The 13,479-nt window shown below is 39.3% G+C and overlaps 3 protein-coding genes across 3 annotated transcripts; 2 read left to right on the top strand and 1 right to left on the bottom strand.

Moving 5' to 3' along the window:
• The first annotated feature begins 113 nt into the window (after positions 1-113).
• Positions 114-1,070, top strand: Tsp_06687 (30S ribosomal protein S15). The gene is made up of 3 exons (XM_003380479.1): positions 114-378; positions 481-654; positions 826-1,070. Exons 1-3 carry the CDS (start codon positions 114-116, stop codon positions 1,068-1,070), a joined length of 684 nt encoding a protein of 227 aa, XP_003380527.1.
• Positions 1,071-2,734: 1,664 nt separating this feature from the next.
• Tsp_06686 (hypothetical protein) lies at positions 2,735-3,555 on the top strand. The gene is made up of 3 exons (XM_003380478.1): positions 2,735-2,820; positions 2,906-3,004; positions 3,261-3,555. Exons 1-3 carry the CDS (start codon positions 2,735-2,737, stop codon positions 3,553-3,555), a joined length of 480 nt encoding a protein of 159 aa, XP_003380526.1.
• Positions 3,556-3,983: 428 nt separating this feature from the next.
• Positions 3,984-10,141, bottom strand: Tsp_06685 (putative nucleolar pre-ribosomal-associated protein 1). Its single transcript, XM_003380477.1, has 3 exons — positions 4,877-10,141; positions 4,397-4,522; positions 3,984-4,013 (listed from the first exon to the last, which is right to left on the bottom strand). The coding sequence occupies exons 1-3, from the start codon at positions 10,139-10,141 to the stop codon at positions 3,984-3,986; spliced, it is 5,421 nt and encodes a 1,806-aa protein (XP_003380525.1).
• Between the last annotated feature and the right edge of the window lie 3,338 nt (positions 10,142-13,479).

Below are 13,479 nucleotides of genomic sequence, written 5' to 3'. Positions count from 1 at the left end.
AACATGAAAAGCTTTCTGTGAAGCATCGACTGCGTTCGAGTACTCGTGTCAAAGGCAAGCGTACAAGGAGTTCTGTTCAACTGGTCTGAAAAGTCAATTTGTCTGGCGTTGGTATGTCGAAAACGGTGAATGCCATACTTATCCCTACGGCTACTGTGCGGGCGAAGAGGAGGCAAACGGTGTCGACAAAACGATTCGATATCGAAAAGATTGCATCGCTCATTGTATTCAAAATACATTCGGACATGCAAAATACCGTAAAAGAAATTTACATTACAGTTACAAGTTTTCCATGTTTGCATTTAGGTGAACGAATTGCCAAAAATAATCGCTACGATTACTCGTCTGAGAAAACCAACTCCCCAACTGCACGTTCAGGTGTGTGTATGTGCATATATAAAGATAGATAGATAGATAGATGGACGGATAAATTTAACATCGCTCCAAGCAATAAAATGTCGATCGATCGATGCTTTTCAGGCGTGCAAACCAATAATGATAACAGCAACAACTACTACCAACAGCAATGGACAAAAACTGCAACAGTTGGTTATGATGTAGTGGTAGAACAAGCGGACCGTTACACGCAACCAAATTCATTGGTCAGAATTCTTGGCGCCAGTTCAGACCCCAGAGATATAGAAGAAAATAGCAGTAATACAGCAGAAAATGAACAAGTTGAAAAAGAATTCAAAGAAGAAGAAGAAGACGAATTCACAAATGGCAAATCAACTGAACAAAGTAATAATGCAAATTGAACGTGGTGAGAGGCAATGATGTTCCAATGAATGTTTTAGCAAATCGTTCCAAGTCAGTGAAATACAGCTGCGACCGGCTACCCTACAGAGAACAATGCAGCACCGGTTTGCCTAGCCAATTTACCCTACGATGGCATCTGTACAACGGCGAGTGCATCTCCTATCCGTACGGCTATTGCAACGGAGTGGACAATGTCGAAGAAGATCCATCTATTCGATACAAAGAAGATTGCGAAATTATTTGCATACATCATCAAAAGCCGAACATTATTCCTGGCCAAAGGCGATTCCCGTCTGCTTGAACTGATTTGAAATTATCACATATCATCAATTTGAATATTACTGTTATTTGAAAATAAATAATGGTCGCTTTGTTTTGGGCTTTTGGTTGAGCAAAATTTCAACAATCGGGTCATAAATATGACAAGTCTGACAACAACGACTGGTCAAGAAATATATCGCTAATTTTAAAATAGGCTAACAAACCAGCGCCTGCAGTATACACAAAATAGTATTACAAACTAGCTTCAACTGACAACAAACAAACAACGGACAAATCAACAATTGACATGTCTAGAAATTTACATACAACAACCCAATCGACGATTCGACGTTGTTCAAAGAGGAAAAACAGAGCATCAATAAAAATAATAAGAAACACCTCATCTGTTGTTGTTATAACGTTGACAATAAATGATGGGCAACAAAATAGAGAAGAAATATTCAATTTTGAAAAGACATCAAAGTTGGCGAAATATTGAACTGAACACTTTTCGACAAACGCTTGGCAATGGTTAACGCTGGCTCGTCTGATTTCAAACTTATACAAACGCAGAGGAAATCAAAGAAAAAAAAATCTTTGATAATTATAATAAAATATGCCCGTATAAAAATTGTTCAACTTATCAAAATTGCAATCAATTGATTCATTTTCCACTTCTTTTTCTTATCATTATTAGTTGAAAATTCACAAAATTCCAAATGATAAGCATTGATTGATAGATGAACTTGATAAAGAAAAAGGTTTTTCCGTTGTTCAAATTTTCCATAGATAAAAATGAAATTTCTCTTCTCTTCTCTTTCCTTTATTTTTTAAATTTTATGTTAGGTGAAAATTTTTCCAACAATAATAATGATAAGAATATCAAATTGAGAAAGTTCACTCATTTTTCCATTTTAAAAATAGTTCAAATTCGATAATCAATTGGAAATGTGTAAAAATTCATTCAATACATTGAACTTAAATTGGGTTGAGATGAAAATAAATATTCCAATAGAAGTTATATGATGAATGGAAATAAATGAATAAATAAATAAATATATATATATCTATATATTTTCATTCCATTTCAATAAGGTGAGCGTTGCTAGAAATTTAACGTTGCAAAGCAGCTGCGCAAATGATCTGCGCAATGAAATATACGTAGGTATGCATGTGTGTGTGTTGGCGTGTATCACTCATTAAAAGTTGGTGGTTGGTTCTTAGTGACGCAATGGAAGAAGAAAGCGAGTTCCGGTTCAGACCAATCCCGGAGTTAATTGATGCCTGAGTGCATGTTCATATTGTTTGATTGTTGCAAAAGAAAAAGCTAAATTGAACGTGTATGTGTGTGTGTGAACGCAACAATCGGCGCTGAATCGAATGAAAAGCGAAAAGATTCCACGCGTTCTCAGCCCCATCCGGCTCTGACGAAAACTGATGCTCAGCTTTCTCTCTTTTCGCTTCGTTCGTTAGCGAAATTCCGCCCCATACGTACCCACCACTCACAAACCAACTCACTCAACACCAATTCGTCTCTTAAACAAACTAATAGACCAACATATATATATATATACATGATGCACACACGAAGCTTTATATAAAAATAAATTAATTCGTCGCTTGTTGCACAGCATCTCATTCTTCCACTTTACATCTTATTCTTTCTTCTCTTTCCTCATTTCACTTGCATTCTTTTTCTCAAAAGACATCCAACATGTATCGACCATGGTATTACAAACGCAAATGTCCCATGTTTTTCGACTTTATGTTACCTGTGTACAAAAGTGTCTATTCTATAAAGTAAGATTCGATTTTTTCCTACACAGTAACACTGCCCAAAAAAGTATATACATCACAGATAAAAATGTCGATTGCCCATTTTTAGGCATTGCCTGTTGTTCTTTTCTGTCATTCTTTGGTTGGTCGGTGCATTGACGTTACTTTGTGTTGTGATCGCCTGTAGCGCAGTTCACTGCAAAGCGTAGTAAGTACATTCTCATTTGTTGAAGTGTTGAAAATAATTTTTCGTCCAAAGTGCAAACTCTTTCTTCCTGTGCCAATCGATCCATTGCATACAAACAAAATCTTACGCTGATCAGCAGAAAATTTGCATACTTTATTCATATGGAATCCTATGCCATCGTAGTTCAAATTTATCACTTGTTCTTTCGCTTATTTTTGTCACAAATCAGTATGAATTTCTAGTTCGTGAAAAATAGGAAAGAATTTTCTTTTTGCAGCGCTGCTGGTCTGAGCCCGTTGGCATGCTTGTGCATGTGGGTGGGATATTTTCTGTTCCACTGCGCGTGGGGTTCCCATTTGTTGGATCAGCCCGAAGAGGAGGAAACGACCAGATCGCCGAGTGCAAAGATCCAGTCGTCTGCGCACATACCGACCGCGTTGGAAATTGAAGAACAAGAAGAACTGGAAAACAGCCCTGCCCTGGCGACGAACGATTCGACGATGGTCGGCTATTGGAAATTCGTCGAAGAAGAACCGTGGCAAATCAAATGCAGTCGTGATGAGCTGAGATAACAGTGCCTGTGTTCGGTTTGCCGTTTAGAAAAAAAAATTCCTCATTCATTTCTGAATCCCACAACGAAAGAAACTATTTTTCTTTCACAATTCTCCCCCCTCCCTCTCCCTTTACCAGTAGTGTCACTGTCGTGTTGGAAAAATTATTCTTAAGATGAGAGAAGAACAAAATCAGAAAATTGATACTTTTTTTGATCTCAAAACAACTGAACTGAAAACAATGCGACCAATTTTTTCCTTTTTTTTCGGACAACAAACATCATTCTATACATGCTCAAGATCTTCACAATCAGTTGAGGGGGAAACATTTCGCTAGTGATGCTGCGCATTTTCAACACATTGTACATTTTTGCAAATTGATCGCTTTTCTTTTGCAAAAATGGATTTTACACACTAACGCAAAAGTATTGTGAACAACATTATTTCTCTCAAAAACAATTCCCTTCGAATGTACAGAACTGAAACCAAATGAATTTTGTTTTAAGTAGATTAAAAAAACAAACGATAATCTGACTGGTTTTGGTCGGTGGAAATTTTCCACAGTCAAATTTGAAAAATGGAACATTTTCAATCAAAATGACAAATAAATTCAAATCTACTTTCAACTTAATTGTTGTTCATGTGGGTTTTTCACGTCAAATTTTTCAAAAATATTTGAAAAGAAGAAGAAGAAGAAGAAAATTTATGCTCAATTATAACTTTTTCCACTGAATATAGTTGAATCAAGCAAAAGCAAAAACTATACACTCGTGACAGAAAAAAAATCTACTCTTGGACCAAGTGAAAAAGGAAGAAAAGTTTACCAGAATGAATCAGAAGAAAACAAAAGACATCTACTTACCAGTTTGTTGTAGAAAAAATGGTAGTCGACAGGGCGCCATTTCATTAGCCGCATATTTTCTGCATCGACAAGCATGGCAGCAGATGAACAGTCATAGTTCAGCAGCGTGCAGCTTTTCCGTCTCGACTGATATGTGGAATGAATTTCAAATTTTGACACAAACCCCATCTTTGAACAACAGCACGCGTTCGACGAGTGGCTGTTGAAATTCAAATTCAGTTTACTGTACTTTTTGTAAATATAATTCAAGTTTCAAAATTTCAATGACCTAATTAAAAGATGATTTGAAATTTCAGTTGTTCAAATTGGGAAAATTGAAATTTATTTATTTGTCGATTTATAACAAAACAAAACAAAACAAAACAACAACGGCGATCAGTGTGTAGTGGGTCATTGGCCATTGGTTACAAAAAGGCGACGTTGAAGCAGTTGTAATTTGAAACAAAAGCGACGACGCAACGGTCGATGTTTTCGACAAACGGAAAACAACTTGACGATCAGGTCGGATAGAGAAGCCGATTCGCCCGAACAGTGACGATAAGTTTGGAGCAGATAAATTTGAAAAATCTCCAATAACCCCGCTGACCAGTGGTTGGAACGACGGTGGAAAGAGCGCCAAAAACATCGCCCAATGGCGGCCCAGCAGTCGACTACCGACGCTCGGTCGACCAGTAGACGGTCGGCCAAATAGCGACCGGTCGTCCGAATCGCTTGATCGAGCAGTTCGACGCCCATCACCCTGGACGGTAGTCGAACGCTGGCGTCGACCAAATGGGCGGTCAGTCGAACGACCACGTCCACGTCGACCGTCGACGCACGTCGAATTGACCGACTGGCGGTCGAAACCCACCAAACGAGCAACGATCGTCGTGAACAACAAGTCGAGTAGAGATTCACAAGCAGATGCAGACTGGCAGTGATATTTGCCAATTTCGACCAGTCGAGCCACAACAACAACGACCGTTCGATGCACAGACCAGCCGACGCTAGAGGAATCCGACTCACGGCCAGTAGAATGTCGACAAGGCGTTCGACCATGGTCGACTGGTCGCACAAAGTGGAACCAACGTAGCCGAGCAAGTGCTTGAATACTAGGGAACGACAACAGGCGAAATAATCGACTTCGGTGCGAATACCGTCGGCAAGCAAGTCGAACAGCCACATCCGTTCGTCGGTGCGTTGCTGTTCCCGTTCGGACGAACTGTACATCAGTTGGAGAAAATTGGGCACGTGGTGCAAATCGACAAATGGACGAATCAAAAGGAACGAATTGACAACCGGATACGCCTGATTGGTCGGTTCAAATAGCAAAACCGTAACCCGTGCGAAGAACAACGCGATCAGAAAAGCCAACCGTTCGTTCTCCTGTTCGACACTGGCTCGAACCAGTTCGATCACGTTGTTCAGTTGAGCTTTTTCGTAAAATTCGACACCACTCGTCAACCGTTGCTGAAAGTCGTACAACACTTTGTAAGCCATGGCACGCAGGGTGGGATCGGTGAAACTCAACGCCGCCAAAGCCAATCCCAAACAGTGTTTGGTGGCGAATTTTCTACAGTCGAGCTCGACGTCAACCGAGACGAGTTTCAACATGAGCGGCAGAAAAAATCTCGGATCGTACAACGAGCGTCGGTTGTCGTCGGGCAAATGGGCGTGGTGCAAATCGAAAGACAAATTCAACGGCAACTGGTCGACCGTGCGTCGCATTCGATCCGCCTCGATCGCGTTCAGAACGTCGTCCGATGACGGGCGGTTCCACAACGACGGCCCAAGTTTGCGCCAGTTGACGCAAAATCGCAACGCCTCGGCAGCCCAAGTGAGCGGGTAGAACGCGCTCAAATCGACCCCACAATTTTCGTACTGTTCGATCAACGCCAACAGTCGGACATCGCTCGGCGCCAACGTGGCCCCGTAAGCGCCAAGCAGTACGCTCACGTGCCACTGTTCGACAACCGTCGGTTCCATTCGGACGCAGTTGTACAAAAGTTGGACGATTGCCAATTTCAGTCGATCATTTCCACCCGCCAACACCGAAGCTCCAAACTGGGAATGGCCGAACACCATCGCCACCACCGGCACAGCTTGCCGGCAACGAACCGGCCAACAAAGCACCATCGACTGGAGCAATTGCAAATGTTCGACACTGTCGAAGCGATCTCCAAGTACCAGTTGGGCCAGACGAACCAACTTTTCCCACGGTACTTCTGCGACAATCGCTTCGGCCCGTTCGCTGAGCAACGTCGCCAATTTCGATTCGAATTCACTATTCGCTCCCAAGCGGTTTGACAAACAATCCAACAACAAATCGACCAACTTGTTCGTCGACTGCCAAAAACGCTTCAAAATTGGCAACAATTTCACCAAAGTTGGCATTTTTTCCAACCCAACGCCACCTGCGCAAATCCAACAAGCATATTCGACCAACTGGTCGACAAGATGCGGATATTCACGATCGGCCAGTTGAATTGCCAAATCCAACAATTGGTCATTCCAATTTTGAACATCTGCAAAGTCGTGTTCATACAATTGGAAAATAACGTCCAAATGGTGTTGTTGTTCAGCTTTGTCGATCACCATCAACACGCAGCCCAGCAAACGGTGCCGGATAGTGGCGGCAAATGCTCGCTGGTCGATTATCCAATTGCAAAACAGCGAAGTGACAACTGCACCGGGGTCGAAGCGAATCAACTTTTCCAACAACTGTACCAACAATTCGCGCTTGTCCATTGCAATTTCGACCACAATTGCTCGCAAAATCCCATTGGCTAGTCGTCTGGATTTGAAACCATTGAAAAGTGGAAAATAGTCCAACATCTTTGCCAACAACGAACATATCGGTTCGGTCAAGCGTCGAGGACGACGAAGCAGACGATCGAGAAGTCGAACAAACGTGGCTGCACAAGGCAAATCGTCGATTCGAAATGCATCTTCGGCCTGGATCATTAGCCGTTCGATCAGTTCCACCCAAACGGCACTGTAAGCTCCTCCAGTGTTCGACTTGATCGACGAATTCAAATCGAGCTCGTTCAACACGTTCAACAGAGCGGATGTTTGCAGGAAAGATTTCACAGTTGCAAATGCCGCCAACTTTTGATTGAAGAAACGTGGTTTTGTCTTCGTCTGCAAAAATCTGCGCAACAACTGCACCGCATCACGTTCTTCCAACTTTCGCAAACAGTCGGACAGTGGAATGTAATCGGCAATGAAGTGCAACTTTTTGAACAAATATCTGTACAGATGCTTTTGCACTGGTTCCAAGTCGAAAAAAAAGTCCACAAACTTCTTCTCCTTGGTTCTGCACAACACACGCTCGATCAATTCGAGCAACAATTGTCTGGAGGGGAATTTTCTCTGTTCGGCCAAACGCCACAAATACGTCAATTGCAAAAATTGGCAAATATCGTATCCACGTAGACAGTCGATTCGACCCAATAGACATTTTCTCACTTTCTCAGTGGGTGTGGCGTTCAAACTGTATCCGAGCTCTTCCAACAAATCAATTTTGCTGTTCAATTTCCCATCGGCAAACAACGCTCGATGTTCTTCGACAATCTGCTTGCCAATACTGAAATCGCTGCTGTTCAAAATGATCAAACAATCGGTCCAACTGGCCCTCTGGGACCAAAGTACAGTTCGAAATGCTTCACAAATTCCACCCTCAATCGCCGCATTCCAAGTCGAATTCAACGAGCTCAACCTGCGCATGCAGGCGTGCAAAATCACGCTATTTTCAATACGATGCCGTTCAGCTTGTTGCAGTTGTTGGTCAAATTCGTCGTCAGGCAGTTGGGCCAGTTCGACCAAATTCGACAACACGCCAATCTGCTGCAGCATGGTTTCGAATTGTTCGTAAAAATTGTTGAACACATCCCGCATCACAATTTCAAACCACCGCTTCAATTCGACCCCGTAACGACGATGCATCAGCACGTGCAACCAGAGTCGAACTTCGAACAAACGACCGGATAAATTCGGATGGAGCTTGCAAAGTGAACAAAACGCGTCGTCCAATTGTTCTCGTTCTCGCTCATCAGCACCGTCGTAACATTCCAACAAACTGCCCATAACTGACCGTGCACTTTTGCCAAGTCTTGCCAGTTCTTTTACATTCACACAACTGTCCGCAAATTTGTTGATCAATCGTAATTTTTGACCAGTGTTCATGTAAGCTTCCATTTTGCCGTAAACTCGAATCAAATCTGTGCAAAGCAGAAAATGCTCGTGCAGCAGAGAGTACAAGCAAACTGCACTGCAAACAAGCTCGACGGTGGTTTGCAAAAATTCATCGGCATCTGATTGACAATTACACGCTCTTGTGAACAAATTCAACAGTTCATCCAAAGTGGGAAAACGACGGAGAAAAATTTCCTCAATTCCTACACTTTTCAACTGTTGAATCATTTTCTCATCTTTCAAAACAATATCCACTCGTTTGAACAATTTCAACAGCACATTGCAAGCGGAAATTGTCAAATGGACATTCGAGTCGGTCAAATAGCGCTTCACCAGCCACTGGATGGCCACTGACGGCACCACCAGTTCGGAGACAATGTTGACGTCGGTCAGACAGGCACAAAGTGATGGAAGTGAATCGGCCGTAGCTTCAAAAATACACTGCCAAACGTCCAACAAATCCAACGCCGCCTGATTGGTTGGACAACAATTTTTCAAATTCAAACATACCGGAATCAAATCTGGACACGCGTGAATAATTCGGATCAACGTTCTCCGCGCTGCAGTTGTGGTGGTCGAATTGGACGAAACGAACGGCAAAGTGCCACGATAAATGGTCGCCAACGTCACGTTGCAAATCTGTTCACCAAATCCATATTTTCGATCAAAAACACTCATCTGCACTATACAACTGCTGAAAAACTTTTCCACAGATACTTGGAGCAACTCTTGAGCAGTGGTATTGTTTTCGAAAAGTGCAAAAAGTTGGCAAAGCTTTTTCGTGGTGGACAAATCGAACAATTTCACCTTTTCCGCTTTGCTGATTTCTTCAGAATTTACAAAACAATCGCAAACAGTATCCAACGCCTGAGCCAACAGTTCTAAATCGTCAACATTCGACAAAGAAGTCAGCAGGAGTTTCAGAGCAAATTTCTCGTTCGCCAGTTTCACTGCAGCACCTTGCTGTTCCAATAAAACAATAAAAAAACTTACCATTTCTGATAGGAATATTTTTCCACGAAAAAGGCCCACTACCGCACTGCGACTGAAATCAAATTTGCATAACAAATCTTCAACAGCCGCCGGTCCGAGTCGAACGCCAGCTTTCAGCAGATGAATAACTTGACAGACGTGTTGCGCAGCAGGACTTTTCAACTGGGCATACAGCTTGTGAGAATTGTTCAAAATGGCACGGAACATCACCAACGCTCGACTACCATATCGGTCCAACAGTTCCGACGTCGACTCCACTATACGTTGTAAAATCAACTTGAACACTTCGAACAAGAAGCTGATCATCACTGGCTTGTCAACATTTTCCAAACAATTGGTCAGCTCTTCGCATGCAGACGAATGTTGGAACAATTCGACCACGGGATCGACTGCCGAACGAAATTGGTCGAACAAATTGCACGCGTCGGTAAAATACGACAACGCCGACGACAATCCATTGCTCCTGCTTAACAATGACAAAAATTTTCTTCCATCGAAATCTTCATTTGTAGTTAAAGTTTTCGGTTGTTTTGCAGAAAAATTATTGTCCTTTTGAAACAAAACAATCCTTCGCTTCATGTCGAACAACAAGCACCAATTTATTTGCAAAAGGTAATGTTGGTATACTGTAGGTAATGCAGGTAATATTACTTTACAAAAAATTCTAATTTTTTTATTATGTTAATATAAGAATTTTTAGGATTTTTCTGAAATATATTAAAATTATAATAAAATTAACATGATATTCTATAGAAAATTTCAGATGGGCCAAAACGAGTACAAAAGTGCAGCCACTAAATTTAAAAAAGATTCAAACTATTACTCAGATTTGTGAAAAATTATAAAATTGCACTTTTGGAAAGACAGCCTTCCTTCCCTGATTTCATATGTAGGATCAGCGTTGTTAGAATGAATGTTCAGAAGGCATTTGGGAAGACAAAACTGTAAAACGCGGGCAACATTTATGTTTTTGTACAGCTCGGTTAGCTATTCACACATGATCAATGCAAATTGATTGTCTCTTTCAGACTTTACTCCCTATACAAATTGACAAAATTTGCCAAGCTAATAAAAATTTGCATGAAATTATCGTTTATTAGCATGCATAACAGTCGAGAAAGTTTCCAAACAAGGAAGAATGCAGAGCGAATGATTATAGGTGTGTTCGAGTGTGAAATGTTTCAAAAGCCATATAATTATTTGGACGTTCAGTTATTATTTCGTATAATGAGGCTGTTGTTAAATAATGGCAGAAACGCGGAGTACAAATATGCAAATAAAATAAGTGAATAAAATCGTAAAACCGGTTTCACTGGCCTACTGCAAGTGACAGAGACAAGAACGCTGAAAGTACAGGAGACAAAATGTTGCAAATGACTGACACACTTATTCGAAACTATTAAAATTTGAATTCTACAGAAAATTTTTTTAACAATTTATCCATGATGGCAAAATTTTCATAATCACCACATGCAATACGAGCAAATAACTATTGCATTTTGCTGTGAAAATTGTTTTTCACTTGAAATTTTCTTTCAATAATTAATATTTTTGTAAAATAACAGCACAAAAGAAATCTTTTCATAAAGTTAATCTCACGGGTAATGATAGTATCAAGGAAAGATGCAGCAGGATGATTAGTAGACAAAAATGCATAAAGTTTCTTCATGCATGTTGTCACAAAAATAGTTGCATCACCTTGAAAGAATCATTTTTGAAGATTATTCGACTTTTTTTTTATCAAACATAATTTTCAGTCTTTTGATAATGCTGGCAGGGCAACAGCAATTGCGTTGAAACTTGCAGAACGCATAGCCATCATTCAGTTTGCCAGATAAGCAGAAAAATTTTGTTCCAAAACAGAAATGCTTTCAGTTCTTGTCCACGGATGCAATTTTGAAAATTCCAAATTCTTCAGTTAAAATTCTAAACAATTTTTGTAAACAATTGGAAAAATTTTTATTATTCAGCAAATAACACGGTCTAATCATTGCAAAGAATATGCTTTTTGTACTTTGTAAGATTATTTGATTAATTTTTTTGGGCATCAGTATTTTTTGGTGCATCATTCGATATTTTTGAAATTTGAAATTCGATCTTCTGATTTTCAAGTAACCATCTACGGTACTCTGAGCGGGAACCAGATCATCATTCCGTAAATGGAAAACCCACAGTTCACGGTGCGGTCGATGATCATGCGTTCTCTTGATGAAGTGAAATTTCTTGAAACTTGTGAGTGTTTGATTTTTTCAAATGTTCATTTCAACTTTTTTATATGTTTAATTTGTGTAAAAAAATATTATTGTTAAATTTCCATTTTTACTCGATGAATAATTTTTCACTTTCACTTGTCCAGATGAAATTCCACTGCTCCACTGTTGTGGCAAAACTACGTGCCCTGGGCATAGTTTTAACTAATTAGCTTTTAATTTTTAATATTTTTTCTTTTTCTTTTTTCAGTAAAAGTTTTCGAGTTAAATTTGTAATGTTTGTAGTATTTATTATTCACTAACAAACAGGCTTTGGTGATGTTCATGGCAGTTGTCTTTTCCGCAACTTTTTTGAATATCTATGTAAAATTGTACTTTATTTCTGTTTTACATATATCATTTCTTATTTTATAATTTTTGCTGCAGCATCACTTGTTTTTGCTTCGATGTTTCATTTTAGTATTTTTGATCTGGTAATTTTATGTTTTTATCTTTGTCATTTTTCTTTATTTGTGACTGTAAAATTTGCATTTTTCCAGTCAATTGATAGTGGTTGTGATGATGATATTAGCAATTTATCATTTCATAAATTGGTTTAGGTTGATTATTATTTGAACTTTTTTTTCAGTGATTGAAATGCTTTAAGTTATTATTTTGCATACGCATTAGAAGCGATAAGAAGCAACAGAGTAGTGCATGAAATATTTTGCCATTCTTGCTCATTCATATTAAGTTTCACCTTCTTGACAGGCTAATTAAGAAATGTTAACTTTCAAAGAGTTGTTTTTTGATTGATTTCTTATGACTCGTATGTGACCTCCTCAGTTAGTAGTAGCCTGCTTAGAATTGATCCAAATCAATTTTTCTCAGTGTTGTTCAATTTCTAATTTGAAGACGATGCGGTCGGTGGTCAATTGTATTCTGTTTTTGATATATATATAATGCTTTTTCGTTTTCGCATAATTTCATTATTAAACAGACAATTTCAATATCAACAGTTAATTTTAATCGCTGTGTTGTTGTTATTTCACATTTCTCTGGGCAAATAATAATAAATATCACATTGGTGACAAATGATCACCATCATCATCAGCAACAGCAAGCGGTAAGTAGCACGCACATTGAACAGTTGTTGCATTTTGAAAAATTTTTTCTCATTATAAAAAACTCTCATCAGTTAATATTGTGAAATGATGATTGTTTTTTCTATTTTTAAAATAAATTGTTCACAGTATTTTATTTGTTTGTTTAGGAATAAAGAAACATGGCATTTTTGATGAACCAAAATGAACTATGCTTATTATATATGTCAGTATTATCGTTAGAGAATCACATCTGACAAAGTTTACCCAACGGAAAAGAAGTCAGCCATGCCGACGAACAACAATCAACTACAACAATACAATATAATTCTTTCTCCAGGTAAGGGAATTTTTCATTTTTGTTTCAAATTTATGTGGTGTGCATATTATTATTTTTTCTTCATCTTGTTGTGGTCAAAAAAATGTGTTTGTTTCTTCTCTTCTCTTCTCTTGTTGACACTATCTCCAACATAACATGCTCAACTTGTAAAATTAACTCTCTGAGGCAGGCCGGTTAGTTGTCTGTTCGTGTATTATTTTAGTTAGTGCTCTGTTGAACATGTTGTCAGTGTTAGTAGTTATGATCATAATTCATGTTGACTTGTGGGCAAGTTAAATGTTGAGT

Source organism: Trichinella spiralis (assembly GCF_000181795.1).
Source record: "Trichinella spiralis strain ISS 195 chromosome Unknown Scfld2, whole genome shotgun sequence".
NCBI classification, from domain to species: Eukaryota; Metazoa; Nematoda; class Enoplea; order Trichinellida; family Trichinellidae; genus Trichinella; species Trichinella spiralis.
This window is presented reverse-complemented; position numbering and strand designations above follow the sequence as displayed.